Source organism: Carassius gibelio, chromosome B5 (genome assembly GCF_023724105.1).
Source record: "Carassius gibelio isolate Cgi1373 ecotype wild population from Czech Republic chromosome B5, carGib1.2-hapl.c, whole genome shotgun sequence".
Classification (NCBI taxonomy): domain Eukaryota; kingdom Metazoa; phylum Chordata; class Actinopteri; order Cypriniformes; family Cyprinidae; genus Carassius; species Carassius gibelio.
The window spans coordinates 10,549,656-10,572,984 of record NC_068400.1 but is presented as its reverse complement, the minus strand read 5'-3'; the positions used below and the strand labels follow the sequence as shown (position 1 = coordinate 10,572,984).

Below are 23,329 nucleotides of genomic sequence, written 5' to 3'. Positions count from 1 at the left end.
TTTGGACACAGTGTCATATAGCCAGTACATTTAAGAATATTTAAGATTAAGACAATTTTATGCATGTGCATTATTTATAAATTATATAGAATTTATACATAGTTTTATTATTTATATTCATTATTATTTTTATATTCTTCATATTTTGATGCATATGCATTGACTTTAAAGTATATCGAATATGAAATGTATATGATATGATAAAATGTATAATATAATTTTATATGCTGGGTCTAGTTACATACAAAATATACATTTACTATTGGATAATTCATATAATAGGAAATGTATGCATACAATGTTATTATGTGCATATGCATTACTTACGCATTTGTGACAGATATGTTCTATAAATGTTTTTTTATTTTAATGCATATGCATTTTTATACTTATTGCATATATTTATCACATAATAATCTATGAATATATAATAATTATTTTTGTTTACATATATGTGTCACTAGTAAGAATTCAGTCAGAGATATAAGTAAATTCAGTGAAATTAACTAAACTGTAGTTTGTTCACAAGGCATTGCTTCTAAAGTTTCATATAACATTACATACAAACTCTCATCATCACTGAACCCTAACTCTGTCTAGTGCGATCTGTGTCGTGTTTCAGGCATCAAAACAAGAAAACACACAAGAGATGTGACACCAGGAGAGCTTTGAGACTGAACCTCGACTATAAACACCAACACATGATCAGACATTTATATTCACCAAGAGTAACAAGCCATTAAGAAACATGACACATCTCCAATATAAATGTACATTCATGCCATTTTAACCCATTTAAATATACTAAAGATCTAATAACAATCACATAAGTGTGTATAGTGTCACAAACAAATATGAAATGCAATTAATTATTCCCTGAATAAATCAACTGGTAATGCTCACAGGCTCCTGAATCTGATCGTCATTCCACCATCAGCAGCTAAAATCAGTCTTGAATCACATTCATCCTCCCAGATTATTATTATTATTTTTCATGCATTGAAACATGTTTAATTATTACACCTAATAACAATCACATGCAGCACTAACCGCCGGAGAGTACATCCACTGACGAAACAAACATGCAACACAATGGACACACAAATACACTCTCTCACACAAACAATCTCACTCTTTCTCTCTCTCACTCACACTTCCTTGCTCACTCACTCCCTCACACACACACACAAACTTACTCTTTCTCTCTCTCTCATACAAACACGCTCAGTCACTCTCACACTTTTTCTCACTCACACACACACACACACGCTCACTAACACTCACACACTGATTCCCTCACACAAACTCACTTTCTCTCTTACACTCACTCTCTGACTCACACTCGCTCTCTCTCTCTCACACACACACACACACACACACACATATATCTGCCACTCACTGCCGTTAAGTGTTTTATCTCTGGATGCCAGAGGACAGTTAGACCAATGAATCCTCCCACAAACCACCTCTCTCTAAACACACACACACACACACACACACACACACACACTACTGTGCTTCAATTAAAGAAGACAGCAAACTGCAGATGCATTACACTACACTTAAGAATACAGGTTCTTTATTAAAGGAATAGTTCACTCAAGAAGGAGAATCACTTTGTGTTTCAGGTTTAGTCTTCTCCAGATGTTCACTGATGGACTGGAGTGCTGTGGATTATTGTGATGTTTTTATCAGACTCTCATTCTGACGGCACCCATTCACTGCAGAGCATCCATTGATGAGACACTGATGCAGTGCTACATTTCTCCGCAGATCTCTGAAAGAGGACGACGGCGAGCAAAGAAGAGGCACAGACAAGTGGTAGCCTTTCAATCATTTTAATACATGGTTACCTGTACACATGAGGAAGAAAGAAACACTAAAATTAAACATTTTGAAATTATAATATCCCTTTTCATTAAGCAATGAAGTTAATACTAGATCAATTTGTAACTAATCAATCATACATATATTAGATCACACAGAGTAGAAAGCAAAATCTGAATTAAAAAGTGAGGGATCGGGACTGTACAGTGTGTACTGATGGAGGGAGAGACCGGCGGGATCAAAGAAGACGAGAACTTTTGATCTTTCAATACTCCGAATATAAAAAACTACAAGTAATTAATACACAGGTAGGCTCTCCGAGGCTTAGCAGTCTTGAACGCTTTAAAGTCGAAGTTTACAGAACTACACACACATAAAACTTCTCATCCGTCAGCAAGATGCAACATCAAATTTCAAATTACACATTTCACAATCTTTGACAAATTTCAGTATGAAAACAACAGAAAAACAGGGACCGTTTTCCTGTAAAAATGCAGGACAAAAGAAGTCTTTGATTTAATTATATATATATTTTAAATAAAGTATTTAATCAAGTATCTGAGCATACATACATAGTTTTACAAGAGAGCAAAGGCAAAAAAAACACCTCACGATACGCTTTTCCCGCCAAATCACCGTAATAAAAAATTATCCGTTACATTTGCATACGACTACAAAAAACTACAAGTTAAACGTCTGTCAAAATATTAGAGAAATCAATCTTTGTTTCAAAAAAAAAAAAAAAATGAAATAAGATATTGCACCTTTTTTTAAACCAGAGTACAATAAAATGACAATGAAAACAATACAAAGCACATGAGGAATTACATCATCGGCGGCGTTGCGTTTCTCGTGTAACAAAAGCATATATTTCGGTAACAAAAACATCACAGTTTTTCATCGCACTGAATTAAAATGCTTTATGTAGAAGAAAAACAAAGAAAGAAAACATTTTGTACACATTCTTAAAACATTTCACGACAAAACGTTAACAATTCAAGACTGCTAAGCCCTCGATCATTTTATTGCAACAGAACTAGAAAAATAAGAGATTATATTGCGCGATCGATGAAACGCCGCGACCCCGGGGTTCATTTTGGCGATACACATCTATATATATATATCGTAGAATTAAAAAGGAAGAATAGAAAACAAACCAACTCTGAAACGGTCCAAAAGGGATCCCGGAAATCGCCCGTGTGAATAATGGTGTACACAAGTATTTAGTAACAATTTGATGTCCTGATTTAGAAATAGTTCTCTTTTTAAATCATATAAGTCATTCTACAGCTAGTGTTTCTCACTAAGAAAAAAAGTAAAAGTCTTCAAGGCGTTGCAAATCTAGAAACCTCTGTTACAAAAGGTCTGTTTCCTCCTCGCAGTGATTCAAAAATCTTCAACTAAAGGGTGTGCAGTCGCCCGCTTTAATGATCCTGCGGCGGCAGAGGAGAAAACACAGCGTCAGGGTCCACACACACTAAACCTTTGGGAAATCATCAGTTTTTCAGTGCTTTTCAAGTGAATGCAAGGTTTCCCACAAAAATGCAATACTTTTGAGAAATACAGTAAAAATAGTGAAACATTTTTACTATTTAAATCATTGGTTTTCTGTGTGAATCTGTGTTAAAGTGTAATTTATTTCTGTGATGCTCCGCTGTATTTTCAGCATCATTCCTCCAGTCTTCAGTGTCACATGATCTTCAGAAATCAGAATAATATGATGATTTACTGCTCAATAAACATTTCTGATTATTATCAATGTTGATGGACGATATTTCTGTGGAAACTGTGATACATTTTATTTTTCAGGATTTAAAAATAATATTTTTCTAAAGAACAGCATTTATTTGAAATACAAGTAACATTATAAATGTCTTCACTGTTACTTTTGATCAAAGCGTCCTAGTTTTTTTGTTTTTAAACATTTACAAAAAATGATAATAAACATGTTTCTTGAGCAGTAAATCATATGTTCATGATTTCTGAAGATCATGTGACACTGAAGACTGGAGGAATGATGCTGAAAATACAGCGGAGCATCACAGAAATAAATTATATGTTAACATACATTCATTTAGGAAACAGACTTTTTAAAATCATAAAAATATTTCATAATTTTTACTGTATTTTTGATCAATCAAACGCAGCCTTGGTGAGCAGAAGAGGCTTTCTAATTCCCGCACACTTCTGAGCAGTACTGTGTGTTGGTATCATTATAAAGCTGATGGTGCTAGTGGAGTGTGTTTATTACCGGGAGGCCGGGAGCCTGAGTCTGTCCCTGGCCGTAATACGCCCCCTGCTGTCTGTAATACTCCACCCAGGCGGCGCTATAGTCTGGAGGAGAGCTCTGCTGAGACCCGGGACCGGCGGCCTGAGCTGCACACACACACACGGGATGAGAACACTGAAGCACAGCTGGTTGGACTGACATCAGCAGGACAGACGCGCTCTTACTCTGTTTCTTGTAATACTCCTCCCATGCTTTGTTGTAGTCGGAGCCGCTGCTCTGGCCTTGGTTCTGCTGACCTGCACAGACCAGACACACAAACTCAGTCTCGGTTTGATCCAGGGACATCACTTACCACTAACCACAGCTGCTTGATTAATCAGAGTCAAACCAGAGGACTCATAAGACCACCGTTCATTTAAACAAATATATGCACAGTGAGTGAAGCTTTCAGCATCTAATGACCGACATCAACTCCATCTGAATAAAGCGCAGAGTAACTTCATTGTGCGTCCGGAGGAAATAAACACGCAGCTTCACAAATATACAACAAGAAGCACTCGACACAGAAAGAGAAGATTTAAGTGCTCCTGTAAATATTAGTGTTGTATATGAGTTAAAAAGTACAATAAAATGATGCATTACTAATATTTTTCCATTTGTTTTTTTTTTCATTTTATATTAGAAGTATTTCCAAGTCTTTGTTTTTTCATATTTTTGTATGTTTTGTAATAATAATAACTTTTTAAATTATTATTATAGCCATACTGACAATAAATAAGCACAAAATAAGCATTTTAAATCCTTATTGCATTTTTTCTTAATTGAAAAAAAATAGAGTAAAAACTAAACCAATGATAAATAAACCTGCAAAAGTAATGAATATTATTTTTAAGTGTTACAAGAAATGTTCATAAAGTAACAGAGAAAAGGTATTTCTTTCAGGATACAGTTTTTCTATGAGTTTTCTCTTCTTACAGAGCAGATCTTTTTCTTCTCTTTATGAAAATTGCTGTAAATTGATGAAAAACGGATCGGGTCCTGCTGGGCTTTAAAGTTGATCTGAGGCTTTTATCAGGATGAGTAATGAAAAACAACAACAGTCTTCCAGTCCATCCAAAAAGATAAAAAATAAAAAGTGGCAGAAAATAATACAGCAGACCGGGAAAATTGTTAGTGGGGCGAATAAAGCGCTCTCAGCCGTGTCTCTTAAGTGTCCCGGCGTCTCACCCAAAGCTTCAGAGGAAACGTTTACGCTGAGGCACTTGCCTAGCTTTTTATAATACTGCTCCCACGCTTTGGAATAGTCCATCTGGCCGCTCTGAGATCCATTGTGACCTGAAATTAGCAGAACCAAGTGAATCTAAAAGAAGAAGTGCTGTTCCTCAGAAGAAACAGCCGAGCTTAAAGTGAGTCTCACCAGGGTCCTGCTGGCTCTGAGGCTGCCAGGTCTGGTACGTGGTTCCCCAGCCTCCCGTCATGAACGTCTGCGGACCACTGACACACACACACACACACACACACACACACCATCAGCATCACAGACACTGCACAGATCATCCATTCACACTAAAACAATCATCTGATGAAGAACCAGACATCTTTAGCACTACCAACTGACTTTTAATCAATTCATTATGTGATGTGGAGATTAAGTGCACATCTAACGGAGGTGAGAAATTACCCCCGGAAAGAGCATTCAAAGACATTAGTGTGTTAAATGACAAAAGTGTTGAATAGACATTTTGAAAAAATTGAAATGACACTCAATATGAAACTAAAGCTACTGAGGAGTGATTCATTGAATCATTGACTCACTTGATTTGATTTGTTCAAACAAAACAAGTGACTCTTTACGTACGAGTCATTGAATTTTTTGAATCACTCGGTTTGTTCAAATGGCTGATTCATTCAAAAACAAAACAAGTGTCTCTTTACGAATGAGTCAGTGAATCATTGACTCATTTGATTTGTTCAAATGGCTGATTCATTCAAAAACAAAACAAGTGTCTCTTTACGAATGAGTCAGTGAATCATTGACTCACTTGATTTGTTCAAATGGCTGATTCATTCAAAAACAAAACAAGCGACTCTTTACGAATGAGTCAGTGAATCATTGACTCACTTGATTTGCTCAAATGGCTGATTCATTTAAAAACAAAGCAAGTGACTCTTCTACGAATGACTCAGTGAATCATTGACTCGATTTGCTCAAATGGCTGATTCATTCAAAAACAAAACAAGTGTCTCTTTACGAATGAGTCAGTGAATCATTGACTCATTTGATTTGTTCAAATGGCTGATTCATTCAAAAACAAAACAAGTGTCTCTTTACGAATGAGTCAGTGAATCATTGACTCACTTGATTTGTTCAAATGGCTGATTCATTCAAAAACAAAACAAGCGACTCTTTACGAATGAGTCAGTGAATCATTGACTCACTTGATTTGCTCAAATGGCTGATTCATTTAAAAACAAAGCAAGTGACTCTTCTACGAATGACTCAGTGAATCATTGACTCGATTTGCTCAAATGGCTGATTCATTCAAAAACAAAACAAGTGTCTCTTTACGAATGAGTCAGTGAATCATTGACTCATTTGATTTGCTCAAATGGCTGATTCATTCAAAAACAAAGCAAGTGACTCTTTACGAATGAGTCAGTGAATCATTGACTCATTTGATTTGTTCAAATGGCTGATTCATTCAAAAACAAAACAAGTGTCTCTTTACGAATGAGTCAGTGAATCATTGACTCACTTGATTTGTTCAAATGGCTGATTCATTCAAAAACAAAGCAAGCGACTCTTTACGAATGACTCAGTGAATCATTGACTCACTTGATTTGCTCAAATGGCTGATTCATTCAAAAACAAAGCAACTAAAAACACCTTAAAGTCTTAATGTGTGATTAATTGAATCATTGACTCACTCGGTTTGTTTAAATGTCTGATTCGTTCTAAAACAAAGCAAGTGATTCTTTATGAATCACATTTGTTCAGAAATGTGGAATCACTGCTGTGTGTTGATCAGAGAGGCTCAACAGTTCTATGTTGACATTTAAAGCAGACAATATTGCAACACTATTAACTTCTTGTTTATTGAGTTGCTGTATGAATCACGTGTGCATTGAAAAACCGCTCTCTCGCTCGTGTGATATTGCTAAACTATAGATACGAGAGGGTGATTCTTAGCCTCATCTCTTGAATTTTAGGTGCATTGTAATAGTGTGGATCACAGAGACAGTCGTACTACATCGTGATCATCAGACACTGAATCAATGAAGGACTCACTTCTGATGAGGAGTCGCCGGTCCTTGGGTGAAAGGACTGAGTCCGAAACTGCTGCTTCCTCCCATCCCAGTCGCCTACATGAGGAACATACAGAATCAGTCATAACAGAGACAGAACAGTCTGTCTATTAGACTGCAAGCAGACGCTGATCTCACCCCGATCTTCTCGTCGATCAGCTGTCTGGCCATCTCCATCTGCTGAGGAGATCCACGGATGGAGAAGATCCGCACGTTGGGATCGGTGTTGGGAGGAGGATTTCTCTGCAGCTCCACATGAGCTCCGGACTGCTGGTTGATGCTCTTTATGGTCTCTCCACCTGAGCAGAACACACACACACACACACACACACACCGTCCCATAATGAGCTCGCTTTCTCACACACGCTACATGTGTGACTTCATGGTTTAAAAACATAAAAAAACACAGGCGCAAAACACCTCAACATCTGCTAAATTAAATTAGAAATTAATTAATTAAAAAATACAACCAGATAGAATGTAAAATATACAGGTGCAAAATACATTTACAACAGTTAAATAAAAATAAATAATAAAAAAAAAAATCTAAAGTAAAATTAAACAAATTAGAAACATGACGGACAATCAAACCTAGAAAAACACCAAACAACTGCTTGCTAAACAACTGTATAATCTACACTGGTTCAAAAAAAAATGTGGATGCAAGGGAAAAATTTATAAATAACATACAAAAATAAAAATGAAAGTTAAAAATAAATAAAATAACCAGTTATTAGCATCATGGATAAGCAAAATACGAAACAAGTGTATAATGCCTGCTGAAAGGGTTTAAAAGGTGGACATGAAAGACAGTTAAACATTCATAAAAACCAAAATGTTTAATTAAATCCAATCAAAGTTACCAACCATAAACATCACAAACAAAAAAAAACTAAAAAAATTAAAAAAAAATTATAATAAAAAAATACACAGATCAGAGGACAAATTAAAAAAAAAAGTGATTAAAAACAATTACAAATAAAATGAGCCGATAAATATTTCAAGGACAAAAAAAAAAAAAAAAAAAAAAAAATTAATAAATACATAAGACCTGCTCACTAAACTATTTTTTAAAAATTTTTTTACAAAAAAAAATAAATATATGGACACAAGGGATTGTAATTTTTATATATATATATATAAAATACAAAGGTTGCAAAATGTGGCAATTGGCTATTTTGTAAACTAACTTGAGGTGCTGTGCATTTAAGTTAGCCAAATAAATGTTTACTTTTATACACTGATTTTTCCTTATGTGGAATTTTAAAAACAAGTAGAAAATATGTTGATTTCATTCTCATTTTTCCCAAAAGAAATCAACAGAATTTCTACGTAAGGTTAGCAAACCAGGGAGATTTTACATTTATTTTAAATGAGGTGAAAAACGTTGATTCAACATGATTTTAGCGTACACACCTGACGTAGATGGGGCAACAGAGACGAGTTAGCTAGGCAGTCGATACACATAATGCACTTTTGAAAGATGCTTTGACAGATTGCTTGTGTTTCCGCCCTTACATGCAAATATTGTTTTGCACTTATGACAACGAGGGTTGTCAGCATTAACTCTAGTGAAGTATAACCACACTTTTGAATGTTTTGCTCTCTCCGCCATCGTCACTCTTTGTATTAAGCGGGAGTTTTTGTACTGTTATGCGTGCTCCGCGCTCGCGCTCGTTCTCGTTGTGTGTGTGTGTGTGTGTGTGTGTGTGCGTGTGTGTGAGACTGACAGACAGCCTCCGCGGCGAATATGCGAGTTCTTGCAGATCTCACAGACAAATGTCTTAATAATATCGCAAATTAGAAATGTTTGGTAAGATAAATTGTGCACGATAACATTAAGCAAATCTCTTCTCCATCGTCACTCTTTATTATTAAGCAGGAGTTTACGTACAGTTAATGCATGTGTGTGCGCTCGTTTGTGTGTGTGTGTGTGTGTGTGTGTGTGAGACTGACAGACAGCCTCCGCTGCGCGCATGAGAGTTCACGCAGATCTCACGGACAAACGTCTTAAAATGACCGCACATTAGAAATGTTTGGCGAGATTAAATGTGCACGACAACATTATTAAGCAAAAAGACATAGTACATTATTTTTTTTCCTCCAGTACCGAAAGCAGAACCGATAGCGTCAGATCTTACTGATACTACGGTCTTTCATAATTTAGCCCCGGGGCCAGTTTAATACCGGTTTTGGTACCCATTCCTAGTATTAAATGAATAATTAAAGTTGTCATGATTTCCAGACTGAATGGTTAAATCACCAGTCTGGTAAAGGGAAGCACATTAGTTCACTCATCCAGGCGGTGTGACCCCCAGTGACCCCGAGTGACCCCGGCTCCTCCGACAGAGCCCAGCCCATCACACTGTTGTCCCACAAATTTAACCGCTGCAATAATGAAGACATTATGTTAACCGTTTTGGTCTCTTTTTTTTGTAATATTTACAGCTTTTTAAAATAATGTTTTTATTGCTTTATAAAGATTTAGTTTATTTCAGCTTAAACTAAATGAAAAAAAAAACACGTTGCTAATTTGGTTTGATTTTAATGGTTTCCTTTTAAAAACTTTTTAAACTTTTGTTTCATGTGATTTTAGGCTTTTGCAATGTCTTTAACAGTTGGTTCTCATTTTCATTTACTTTGAGGTACAAGCTAAAGGCTTTTTTTATATTTGCATCTTAAGTGTTTTATGATTTTAATTTATGATAATATCCCTGCTAAGCACTTAACCTCAGAGAGAGACTGAATGTCCAGCGCTTCATTCAGACGGAGATGTTTCAGACCACCCAGAAGGAGTTTAACCCTCGCTGTACTGCAACAAGAGCTCACACGCTCACTACAGAGGGAACACTAACAAGGGTCATTTACACACGCTGACATTCAGAAGAGAGGAAGTCCTCACCTTTCCCGATCACGAGGCCGCACTTATCAGCTGGTATTGTGTAGGTCACTTCCTGTAGGCCTCCAGGAGAAGCCATGTTCCAGTCACCACGACCTCTGCCTCGACCTCTGGGTCCAACCGGTCCTCCGAACCCATCGCGCTCCTGAACCACACACACACCGGGAACAGACAAGACGTTAAAACATTCATTCATTCATGTGTAATTAGTCATATATTGTGTCTAAAGTGTTTCGGGAACTGTACCTGTGCCGTCTGCACCAGATCGTTGATGAGGTGGACCGCGTGCTGACAGCGGTCTGGTTGACCCATGACCTGAGCGATCCGGTCCGGACTCATCCCATCATCTGAAACAGACACGGATCCGGCTTTATGAGATTACACACAGCTTTAACCCTACAACACCAAAACACCTCACTGACTGACGTTCATAAACTTTAGCATTCAAAAGATTAGATTTTTTTTTACTTATTTCATGTCAGGCTTTACAGGGTTAACATGTCTTTAACTGATTAAAAAAAAACTAAATTCATTTCCTTGATGCATCAAATATAATTCACTACTAATCTGAAACAAGTACAATATGGTGAAAAATGTGTTCAGATTACTTTAATAAATGCTATCATTTATGCGATCACAAATTTAAATCTATTCATGCATTCTTCTATCATCGTGCACAAAATACATTTATCAATTTCATTATTTTTACATTTGTTCTGTTAAACAATTAATCAAATCCAAAATAATTTTTTGTTTATATTATATATGTATATATAAATGCACACATATATAAATATTTACAATTTATACATATATTTAAATATATTTTAAATATTTTTTATAAATAAGCATAATATATTTTTCTTCAATATATACGTGCATGTGTTTGCATTTAAATATGCACATAATAAATATACACATTATACACATACTTTGTAAACAAACTTATGGATGCGATTAAAACATACATATATATTTTTTTTAAATCACCTAATGTTTATGGAAATCCTCTATACATGCATAATCAATTTTATGGATAATTCACACACACAATGTATTAAAATTACACTATACAGCAGATTTAATGAACTATTTCCTAACGTAAGAGAGCAGTATATTAATTAATCCCTGTAAACTTCTTCACACGCCAATGATCCTGCTGCTCCTCCACAGACTTAAGAGATTTGTCGTCCCAGAATGCCCCAAACTAGTGAACCAATTTGAGTTTAGCATGGTTTTATTCTTTGTTAAGCTGCTTTGGAAAGTCTTGTACTGTAAAAAGTGCTGCACAAATCAATCTCAGGAAGGTAAAACACTCCTCAAGCATTACAAGTACAACAGACTGCATGATTAGAAACTATAAAACAAACCGTGATTCTGGATTTATATTACGGATTCATAATTATCCACGAAAATATGTTTGAATAAAGTCAAATGCATTAAACAAGTCCACTTTTTTTTTTTACAATGCAAAAATCATTAAGTCACTTTTTTAAGTGACCATTTAATTATAAAGCAAATCAGAAGAAGTGCAGTACAACTTCAAGCTATTGAAACACTAGTGTGATAAAGCTACACACACAATTATTTTGTCTAATCAACTAAATTATGCATTTTGAATACTTAAAACGAATACTTGTGACATTTGCATCGCTATATTGTTGTTACAACCTGTTCTTTAAGCTGTAATTCGACAGTATCTTTCATGTGTGTAAACACTGTGCAAACCCTGACCTGGTTTAAACTGGATCCTGACTCCTGCATCGTTCTGGATCTTCTTGATCATCTCCCCGTTCCTGCCGATGACGATTCCCACAGCGAATCTGGGCACTGCCACCTGTGTGTGTGAGCAAACCAACAATCAATCAACACACGTGGTCTTTCTGGCTCCACCGTGGCTCTAAACGAAGCTGAACCAGTCTTACGTCGAGGCTGCTGCCCAGTCTGGAGCCGAAGTCACTGCGGCCGCTCCGGAAATCTCCCTGATCCTTGTCCCTGATGATCTCCACCACCAGCTCCCGCGCTTGCTGTACAACACACACTCAGAGTCACACACCATGTGCAGTGCATCCGAGACCGCATCGATGATAACACACACACACACACACACACACACCTGGACTTTATAAGGGTCTCCAGTGATTCTCAAGGGTTTGTCTGATCCGGTGGGCATCGGGTCGTCCTGAATCATGATCATCTTTACTCCGGTCCTCTCCTGCGGGAAAACAACATTCATCTACAAAACGCTGAACAGTTCTACTGTGAATTTGAATCAATGAACCAAACACAATATACAAATTAAAGACGGGCTTGTGAGCAAACGCACCTGCAGCTGTTTGATGGTGTCGCCTCCCTTCCCGATGACCAGGCCCACTTTACTGGCCGGGATCAGGATCTCCTGGACAGCGCTGTTCCCGTCCATCTGAGTATGGAAGCCCGGTCCGTTCCGACAGCGGTCCACGATCTGCCCCAGTAACCTCTTGGCCTGCCTGAGGAACACGAGGACAGCAGACGGATGACTGGAGCTCATTCAGTGCAGGCCGACTCTAATAAAGCAGCAGCGTATACTGTGATGTGTTTGTGCTACGGAGGACAGTGCATTCTTACTCGATGCTCTCTGGAGTCCCAGTCAGGGTGCATGGCCGGTCCATCATTCCTCCACTGTCTGCGGTGACACCACAAACTATTACAAGCAACTCCAAACAAACTAGAAACCAAAGCAATGCACAACACAGACTGTGCATCTCACAGTCGTACTAATTTCAGTTCTTCGTGACGAGCATGACTTCCACTGAACATCATAATATCAGTGTTTGCATGATCAAGTTATGACTACACATGGATCAAACACTGACTTTTTTAATCACTAAAATTATAATAAATGGTACTACTCTGTAATGGCATTTTTGGGTCCTTTTTTTGTGTTCAAAAGGGAAAAAAATAATTAGTTTTCATAAATTCTAAACTGTAGAGAGACACAGATCTAGTAAAGATGAAAAATGAAATTATTGTAAAATGAAACCATCATTAATGATTTTTTTTTTTTAAATAAAATGTCTCATAATACTTATTATTAATAACATTGTGGTAAATATGAAAATATTCCACATTTTATCATAATTTAAATGGTTTCATTATTATTTTATTTACATTTATGCATAAGGGAAATTATATTAAAAATACAAATTATTATAAATTATGTATCAATATTTTCTCAAATGTATATTATAATTTATAATTCTAAATCAAATGCGTTTTGAAAATATTTATAGTTTTAATTATCAGAATTAAATTAATAAAATCAACAATTACTGCTTAATTGTATGCACTATAGGTTTAAAATGCATCAATAATAGTCTCAGATATAGCATTAGAAGTACTTGTACTTATTAAATATCTATGAAATATCAATATAATATTACATAACTTATCATATTTAACTAGTTTCTTATTATATAACTTATTTAAATATTTACATTTCTGCATGAGGGAAAGGATATTTTCACAATTTAGCATAAATGCATCGTGACAATTATAAATTTAAATCAAGAATGTATAATAATGTTGCAAACGTACATTATAATTTATAATTAAACGTATTGAATATTAACATTTGTTTTATTAAAATATTTATAGTTTCATTTCATTCATAAAATCAACAGTTACTAAATTGCATGCATCGTTTAATACGCATCAATAATATTCTCAAATTTATAATTAGAACTTAAATATCTATTTTCTTTTACATCATTTATTATTAGTAACTATTTTCATTAATTTCACTATTTATGTTTATATTATATCTATATCTCAATATAACATTATACATATTTTTATGATACTATCTTCACATTTTCATTATTATAGTATTTTTTTATTTGCATTTATGCATCTTTCAGACGCTCTTCTCCTTGCATGTTTTCTTCACGAGCTCTGAGGAATGATGCACACGAGATCAAACGAGACACTCTTGAGGACTGTGATCTGATCAGGACGTACCAGCAGCGATCTGGATCTTACAGTTCGCCTCCAGCTGGATTCTTGTGATCTGTTCACCTCCTCGTCCAATGACTGCCGGACCACAAAAACACACAGATCAGCTCACATCAGCCCAAAAACTGTCTGCATACTACTGTTTTGCACACTTTAAGAGCATTCATAATCTATTAAATCACAAAGAAGCTGCATTAGATATTCCACACTAATTATCAGACGACTAAAAGTGGTGCAACATCCATGTTTGATGAAGTGATGCACAGTACTTACTGAACCCAACCATCTTATCAGGCACTTTGAAGTCTTCTGTTATTATAGCCCTGAACAAACACATAAGAGCATCATCAGTACAGCTGTGCATAGTTGTGCTATTGATAATAAACCTGCATTTCTTTCACAAGAGTTTAATGTGTCTGAGCTCTCACCTTGTACCGTGTACCATTGCACCGAGCTGGTTAGCCACTGCACAGAAACAGACATCAGTGTTTATTACACTAGAGAAGATTCAGACCTTACAATATGCAAATGTTCAACAACATTGCAATCGTAACTAATATACTATATTTCAAGTGCTGAGACTATTGAAATGCTTTGATAAAATGTTTAAAAGATAGTTTTACTACTGTTCAAAATTAAATAAAGAAAGAAAATAGTATAGTTTAAAAACAGTAAAATGAGTGCATTGTTAATTATTATTATTTATTTAACAAAAACATTTTTAGACATTATATGAATTGAAAAAAAAAAAAATCTAAAAATGTAAAAGCCATGATCTGGTGAGATTTGTGACGTTTACGTCCTCTTTCAGTCAAATATGATTAACTACATTAATTCACAGAAAAGCCTTTTTATATATATTTTAATATCCACTCTACTGGCACTTTTAATACCGTACTGATCTCGGTTAAAACATGGAAATATTCGATTTAAAATGCCATGAAGTGTAAGTAAGCATCAAGCAAAAAAGCTTTTTTGTTTGTTTACAATTAATATGCATAACTAACTAATATAATATAACTTTGGGGAGTTTCTAAGAATTTTTTATATGTATTATGCCAAATTACTTAATAAAGCTGTCCTTTAGTAAAAGCCAATAACAATTAAGTCCATAAAAAACATTGCATTAATAAATGAAAGAAAAAAATGTATAATAAAATTTTTTCCACAGATCTGAACATGATCTTTCAGGCCAGTTTCAGTGTCTCTCTCGCTCTCTGTGTCTGATGCTTCACGAGCACATCGCTCACTCTACCCACAAACCCCAGTACCTCCTTCCTCCAGCGAGCGCTTGGGCGCCCCGTAGCCGTACAGAGAGGCGTCCACGACCGGAGACGAGTTATTCAGATGCTGCATCTGCTCTCCTCCCATCTTAGCCATCTGAGAGAGACAGACACACTTCAGCACTGCAGTACAGCAATACACACACACACACACACACAAGAACATACACATACGAGAACATATACACACACACAACAGAAAAAATATAGAATGTATTTTGAGCAAATATTTGTATTTATTGTAAGAATTAAAATGATGATTATAGATACAAAAAATAAAGCGCATTTGCCTGAGGATTATGAGCCATCTTAAAAATAAAAAAAATTAAAATCTAAATTATTTTCTGTAATGCTCTCATTGCAGTTATGAGCATTAACACAATCTTGCTGAAATATATCACTGTGCTACGAAACCACGACTTTTTTTTACAGTATTAATTTTAAACCACTGTATTAGTAACAGGAGTGTACCAGTAACATATAAATGTGATGCTACAAATAAATAAATACAAATAATTATGCATGCAAAAAATTGTAAATTATTAATATATAATTAATAAAAAATAAAAAATATAATACACACACACACACACACACGAGGCCATTTTGAAGAGAGAGACACAGAGAGAGATCCCTGCAGCTAAACCCTCTTTCTGGGGAATGCTGGGAAGGAATGTCAGCTATGTGAGCGTCAGGATAAACGAGCGACCCGAGGGAACGGCTCCAGCGAAACACAGCGGTCAGGAATTCAGATCAACAACTGGACACTTGTTGGTCACTGGAGCCCAACCACTGTGTCCCACGTCACTAATTACCCATGATGCACTGGGGAGTGTTCATGCAGACAGGCTGTGTCATGCCGGGTGGAGAAACGAGCTCGGTCACTTTCACACACTCATGGGTTAATGGTTAATTACCAGCTGCTTGTGATTGTGTGAGCGCTCACTAATTCAATCAGACGCGAGTCATGACCCACAACACATCACAACAATCACTAAATAAAAGATTTTCAGTAAAACAACGAAACTCTGCATATGCTTTAAGATCCTCAAAACACACATTATATATTTTATTAGATTTAATTATTTATTTTAATTTTTTTTAAAGATATGTTGCCATTTAAATACATTTGACATCTAGGTCATATCAGAAACGGGTGTGTGGAGCACCATTAGGTGTCAAACACACTTTAAATCATCTCATATTAGTGTCAAGAAACGTTTGGAGAATATATTTAGCGTCGCACACTCATGGGACTGAAAACTGAACTTTTTTCATTTGAAAATGACATTTGATGCAAGTACATGAACTTATTTTGCTTGAAATTTTTATTTAATATTAATGTTGTTTTGTTAGAAATAAATATGTTGGTTTCATTATTTTAGACTGTTTTTGATCAATCATGAGTTTAATAAAACTCCATTCGTTCTAATGGGATTAATACTGGTAATACTCAGATTATGTGTCCTTATACATTTCATTCAAATACAATTTCATAAATATTGAAAAAAATCATCATCAAATATTCATTTCTATCAGTTTTTTTGGTGTGGTTCACATGCAATTTAATTTCAAAGAATTTCTCAATTTTTTTTAATTAATAAAAAAAAATCATTGACACTGGATTTTTATATATATATATATATATATATATATATATATATATACACTTTTTTATGTATTATTTCTTCAGTGTGGTTTATGGAAAATGTGAAATTTCAAAGAAATTCATTTAATTTAGTGCAAAAAAAAAAAATAATTGATCCATTTCTTCAGGTTTACTCTGTGTCACGGGAGGAGCACAAGACAGACACAGTGGGCGTGGCGTCAGGCCTCAGAGAGGCTTTTATTAACAGAAATCATAAAACAAAGGGAATAAAAGTGGCCAAAGGGGGAAAGTGTCCAAAATAACAGGGAATCTGGTGTCCTCGTTGTGCTGCGGGGTTTGTGTGGGTCGGGCAGTGTTCACCGAGGAAGGGTCCAGGCAAGGGGCGGAGTCCGGCGGCCGCACGCGCTCCCCTCCTAGGTCCGGGGCGCGAGGGGCGGCGGCTTCTCCTAGCGGCCGCGTCTCTCTCATTGGCCGCGGCACTGGTAGGGGATGGACGGCCCGGCATCCTGGCCCGTCGGCCGTGTAAACGGGTGCGGTTCTCCTCCGGATCGCGGGTCCGGCAGCTCACGTCTTGGTGGCGCGGGAGTCCCTCAACGCTCCCTTCCTGGACCCACGAGGACACCAGCGTGCATGCACGGGGAAGAGACCGGTCTCCTGAGGAGAGGCGCGTTGGGCTTTTAAACAGCGGCGGTAATGAGGCTCCACTTCCTTCAGGTGTGCCCCATCACACGCCGCCAGCCCTGACTCGTCCAGCGCCCCTCCTCTCACACACCCACTCCAGTCGGGAGCCTGGTGAAGGGCGGCGATTTAGGACGGGGTGCCGGTGATAATCAGGGAGGAGGCAGCTGACTCGTCACATTCCCCCTCCCAAGCGACATCCCCGTCATCAGGGCGCCGCCCACACGGGAGTGCTACCATCCTCAACCAGGCTCCAAACGGTCGGAGTGGGCGGGGCTTCCTCTCCGGGCGGTCCTCCCTCTCGCAGCGCACCAGAACAGGGACAGAGAAACCGGGTTTTAGTGACAGCCTCAACCAACCACAGGGTAAAATGACAATGGAAAAGTCACTTACCCCTTGTGTGGCTGGGAGGCTGTCCCCAGTTTTCCTCCGTCCCAGTCTGGGTTCTCACGAACGTTTGCAAGCGAGAGGGAGTGACGTCACCAGACGTTTCCCAACTGCGCTGTCTAGGCTCCGCCTGCCCGCATTCTCCACCAGTGTCACGGGAGGAGCACAAGACAGACACAGTGGGCGTGGCGTCAGGCCTCGGAGAGGCTTTTATTAACAGAAATCATAAAACAAAGGGAATAAAAGTGGCCAAAGGGGGAAAGTGTCCAAAATAACAGGGAATCTGGTGTCCTCGTTGTGCTGCGGGGTTTGTGTGGGTCGGGCAGTGTTCACCGAGGAAGGGTCCAGGCAAGGGGCGGAGTCCGGCGGCCGCACGCGCTCCCCTCCTAGGTCCGGGGCGCGAGGGGCGGCGGCTTCTCCTAGCGGCCGCGTCTCTCTCATTGGCCGCGGCACTGGTAGGGGATGGACGGCCCGGCATCCTGGCCCGTCGGCCGTGTAAACGGGTGCGGTTCTCCTCCGGATCGCGGGTCCGGCAGCTCACGTCTTGGTGGCGCGGGAGTCCCTCAACGCTCCCTTCCTGGACCCACGAGGACACCAGCGTGCATGCACGGGGAAGAGACCGGTCTCCTGAGGAGAGGCGCGTTGGGCTTTTAAACAGCGGCGGTAATGAGGCTCCACTTCCTTCAGGTGTGCCCCATCACACGCCGCCAGCCCTGACTCGTCCAGCGCCCCTCCTCTCACACACCCACTCCAGTCGGGAGCCTGGTGAAGGGCGGCGATTTAGGACGGGGTGCCGGTGATAATCAGGGAGGAGGCAGCTGACTCGTCACAGGTTGCTGATCAGATACAATATGGTCTGGATATCAAGATTGTTCAGAGCATGTGAAAGTGAGGTTGTGCATGACAGCGGTCAGTGCACGGGTGAAGCTGATTATGTAAGGCCTTCACATGCACGTCATCACAAATCAAACAGGAGCAAGCCCTGGTTTCTATCACAGATAAAGTGCAGTGAATCGGCTGTGGAGCGCCGTGTTTCCACACAGACGGGGAACGGGCCGCTGCTTCTGGACCAGAGCCAGGTCTATTTCTTCCCCACAGAGCTGATAAAAGCTGACCGCACAGACGAACAGCTCAACCGGGCCACAGGTGTCCCACAGCGCGTGTTCAAGGACGACACACACGTTACGAAACATGAGCTTACACTGTTAGATCAGCAATAAACACACCGCAGCAGAACACACTCAACACAACACTGGAGGAAGAGTAGACTACTGGCAAATTAATTACTGAAATAATGTTAGCTGGGTTTTTTTATTTATATATTCAAAGTTCAAAATAATTCTCATTCACTGAGTATTTTAGTTAACTTTAATTTCAGTTAATTAAAATTATTTTGAACTGAATATTAAAAAAGAAAAAAAAACGGCTAAAATTAATTCAATAATTTTACAAATTACTCTGAGAAATTGCTGATCACACATAATGGATTTACTTAAAAAAATATTAAGTAAATATTATGATACTTCAAATTTATGCAAGTAAACTTTTTTTTTTTCTTTTTTTTTTTTAGAAACAAATACTTCCTTTTCACTTTTATTTAGTTTAACGTGATGTACTAAAATAGCTAAAACTAAAATAAAAAAAAAATAATATAAACAAAAACAAAATCAACAAAACATACAAAAAATAATAATCTAAACAAAGAAAATAAACCGAAATTAAAATGAAAACAAGTTCTTAATGAAACCTACACTGGTAAAACACACATCTTTGAGAGGCGTATGGCTTTTATAGGGGTAAGAGAATTAAACACAGCAATGTTTAAGAAACAATCAGAATAAATGGTTCCTCCGTGACGTCGATCAGACAATGTGGCCGCACCACAGTTTATAACCACTTTACATGCAGCTCTGGCTTTAATCAGATACTGAGGTTAATGACAGCGGTTCACACAAACTGATCCTGTAGAGAACAGCAGAATCAGGAGCGATCCTCTGACACGTGAAGTCATCAGTTAACATCTCGAACAGACGCATTAACACTGATCAAACTCCTGCGTGGTATGAATAAGTGTTATTAATGGAGGCTCCCGTCTGGTTTTTCATGTTATGCAAACGTGGCGTGGCACACACATGCATGAGCGACTCCTCTCAAAGTGTCTCGTGTTCTGAACACTGACACGCGTGTGTCATGACAGCTGCGTGTGCTCACTGTACAGCGCTCCAACAGTCAACTACATTAGCCACTACACTAACTGCTTTCAAGTCGACTTCTAATGAGCAAATATACTTCACGCACTACTGTAGTGTATTTTATGCTTATATAATGCATGCTATAGAATATTTAATGGTTAAAAAATACACTTATAATGGTTAAAATCTAAGCATGTCTTCTAAAAGTATTATTTACCATCATCAAAGTGCTCTGATCTGAGCAGATTTACTACATGCAATACTATAGATAGAGTATTTTAATAGTTGTTTAACACTTTTAATACTCAATCTTCATCTCATGGGCAGGTATAATACTTCCAATACTATATATGTAGTACTGAAATTAGTACTTTAATAACCATTGTTATTTTATCATAAAATATACTACTGCATGTGCTATATCTGCTCATTTGAGCAATTGTAATAATATTCATATAATTCATATCTGAGCAAATATATTACATGCAATAGTGTATTTAATGGTCAAGAGAAGACTGAGTATTAAAAGTGCTCTTTTTGTGATTACATACAGCATTTGATGATGTATTTGTTGAGATGAACATTATTAATTATTTAAAATGCACATCTGAGCAGATAGAATTCAATACTGTAATAAAGAGGAGTTTTAATAATAATAGTTATTTCATCATTACATGCAGTATTGCATGTAGTATTTCTGCTGGTATGAACATTGTGAGTATTAGAACAGCTCATCTGAGCACACACAATGGTAAAATGAAGATTAAAATGACAAAGTGCTCACCTGAGCACATATACTACATGCAATACTATATGGTCAAATTATTACTTTAATCATTATAAAGGCAATTTTACAATTGCATATAGTATCTGCTCAGATGAGTACTTTTAATCATCATTTTACCACAACGTATAGTACTGCATGAAGTATTTCCGCTGAGATGGAGTATTTAAGTACTCATCTGAGCAGACACACTACATGCAATACTAGAAGCACTTTTAATAACTACAATCCTCATTTTACCACTACATATAGTGTTCCATGTAGCATTTCTGCTAATATATGAGCACTTTTAATACTCATAATCTTTACCTCAGCAGTAATACTACATGCAGTGCTACATACAAATCACAAAATGATGATTATAAGTGCTCATCTGAGCAGAAATATTACATGCAATGGTGAAATGATCACTTTTAATCATTATAAGTGTAATTTTACGATTTCATATAGTACTGCTCAGATGAGTATTCAATCTTCATCTGTGAGCAGATATACTACATGCAACGCTCATATGTAATGGTGTAATGATAACTTCTGAATCATTATAAACACCATTTTACGATTGAAAGTACTAGATCTACTCAGATGAGTATTTTAAATTGTCAAAAGTAACGTTACTGCATGTAGTATTTCCACTGAGATGAAGATTATGAATCTTAAAGGTACTCATCTGAGCAGATATACTGTATGAAGTACTGTATGTTATGGTAAAATTACAGTTACACATAATAAAAATTGCATGTTTGCATGTAGTATATCTGCTCATATGAGTACTTAAATACTCAATCTTCATCTCAGCGGAAATACTACTTGCAGCAGTGTATGTAATGGTACATATATGCATCATTTTACCACTACATATAGTGCTGCATGTAGTATTGAAGTACTCATCCGAGCAGATATACTACATGCAATCCTATAATTAACGGTATAAGCACTTTTAATAATTACAATCATTATTTTATCACTACATATAGTGTTGCATGTAGAATTTCTGCTGATACGAGTACTTTTAATACTCATAATCTTTATTCGTGAGCAAATATGCGACATGCAACACTTGTATGTAATGGTAACTTTTAATCATTATAAAGTACCATTTTACGATTACAAGTACTATATCTGCTCAGATGAGTACTTTAAATAATCAAAGTTATGTTACTGCATTTAGTATTTCAACAGATTAAAATTATAAGTATTAAAACTACTCATGTGAGAAGATATACTGTATGTAATGGTAATATTACAGTTACACTTATTACAAACTGCACGTCTGAGCATATATACTACATGCAGCACTGTATTTGATGGTAAAAAGAGTACTTTTGATCATTATTCGCATCATGTGTCCATGACATGTAGTGTTGCGTGTAGTATTCGTCTGAGATGAAGGTTCAGAGTGTTAAAGTGCTCCTCCGAGCAGATGTAGAGCACGCAGTCCTGTGTGTAAGAGTGTAATGGAGTTCGCTGAGGGAAGTTGTGAGGAGTGTAAGACAACAACAGGTTGCAGCAGTGTTTGTGCGCGAGCAGACCGCGCTAAAGTTACTGTCAGCGTCGGCAGCGCGATGTTGCGCGGATTGATCGCGTCTAAACACTGTTTCACGGTTGTTGTTCATGTGTTGTGGCCTTAATCTGTGTGAGTGCTGGAGTTTTAAAGCTCCTGCAGCACTAGCAGCTAGCAGGCTAAGCGCGTGCGCGTCAAACACACACACACTCGCGTGTCAAACACAGGCTCGCGCCCTGGCGTCTCTACCTGTCGCGCGCGGTGAAAGGGGTCCGTGAATCCGTCCTTCATCCCGGTCTGGGCCACCGAGGCCTGTCCCTGCACCAGCTCCGCCATCATCATCATCACACTCACACACACACACAAGCGAATAAACACACACACGACGCACACTATCGACCCCGGAACAGGAAACGCGCGCGGGAGCACCGCGAGACCTCAGTGAGAGACGAGACTCTGCGAGATTTCACACACGTGGTTCTTAAAGCAGTTCAGGGCACTGTCGATTTATTAGTTTATTCAATAAATAGTTCACTTTATTACCTCTTAAACTAAACTGAATTTGTTTATTATTTCGACTTATAAATCATTAAATATAATGCTGTGATCTGCCTTATTGTATTTTTATTAATTATTA

General features: G+C 37.5%; 1 protein-coding gene across 2 annotated transcripts; it reads right to left on the bottom strand.

Moving 5' to 3' along the window:
- Window positions 1-1,822: 1,822 nt before the first annotated feature.
- Window positions 1,823-23,114, bottom strand: fubp3 (far upstream element (FUSE) binding protein 3). 2 transcript variants are annotated; one of them, XM_052556394.1, is made up of 19 exons: window positions 22,942-23,114; window positions 15,527-15,635; window positions 14,684-14,720; window positions 14,529-14,578; window positions 14,262-14,333; window positions 12,870-12,927; window positions 12,589-12,751; window positions 12,379-12,477; window positions 12,188-12,289; window positions 11,997-12,099; window positions 10,509-10,609; window positions 10,266-10,407; window positions 7,502-7,662; window positions 7,347-7,420; window positions 5,475-5,551; window positions 5,324-5,392; window positions 4,282-4,353; window positions 4,079-4,203; window positions 1,823-3,260 (listed from the first exon to the last, which is right to left on the bottom strand). In XM_052556394.1, exons 1-19 carry the CDS (start codon window positions 23,035-23,037, stop codon window positions 3,252-3,254), a joined length of 1,719 nt encoding a protein of 572 aa, XP_052412354.1. In that variant the 5' UTR covers window positions 23,038-23,114; the 3' UTR covers window positions 1,823-3,251. The 2 variants fall into 2 exon arrangements, with proteins under 2 accessions (XP_052412354.1, XP_052412355.1); XM_052556395.1 differs by lacking the exon at window positions 5,324-5,392 and having other exon boundaries at window positions 22,942-23,113.
- Window positions 23,115-23,329: the final 215 nt, after the last annotated feature.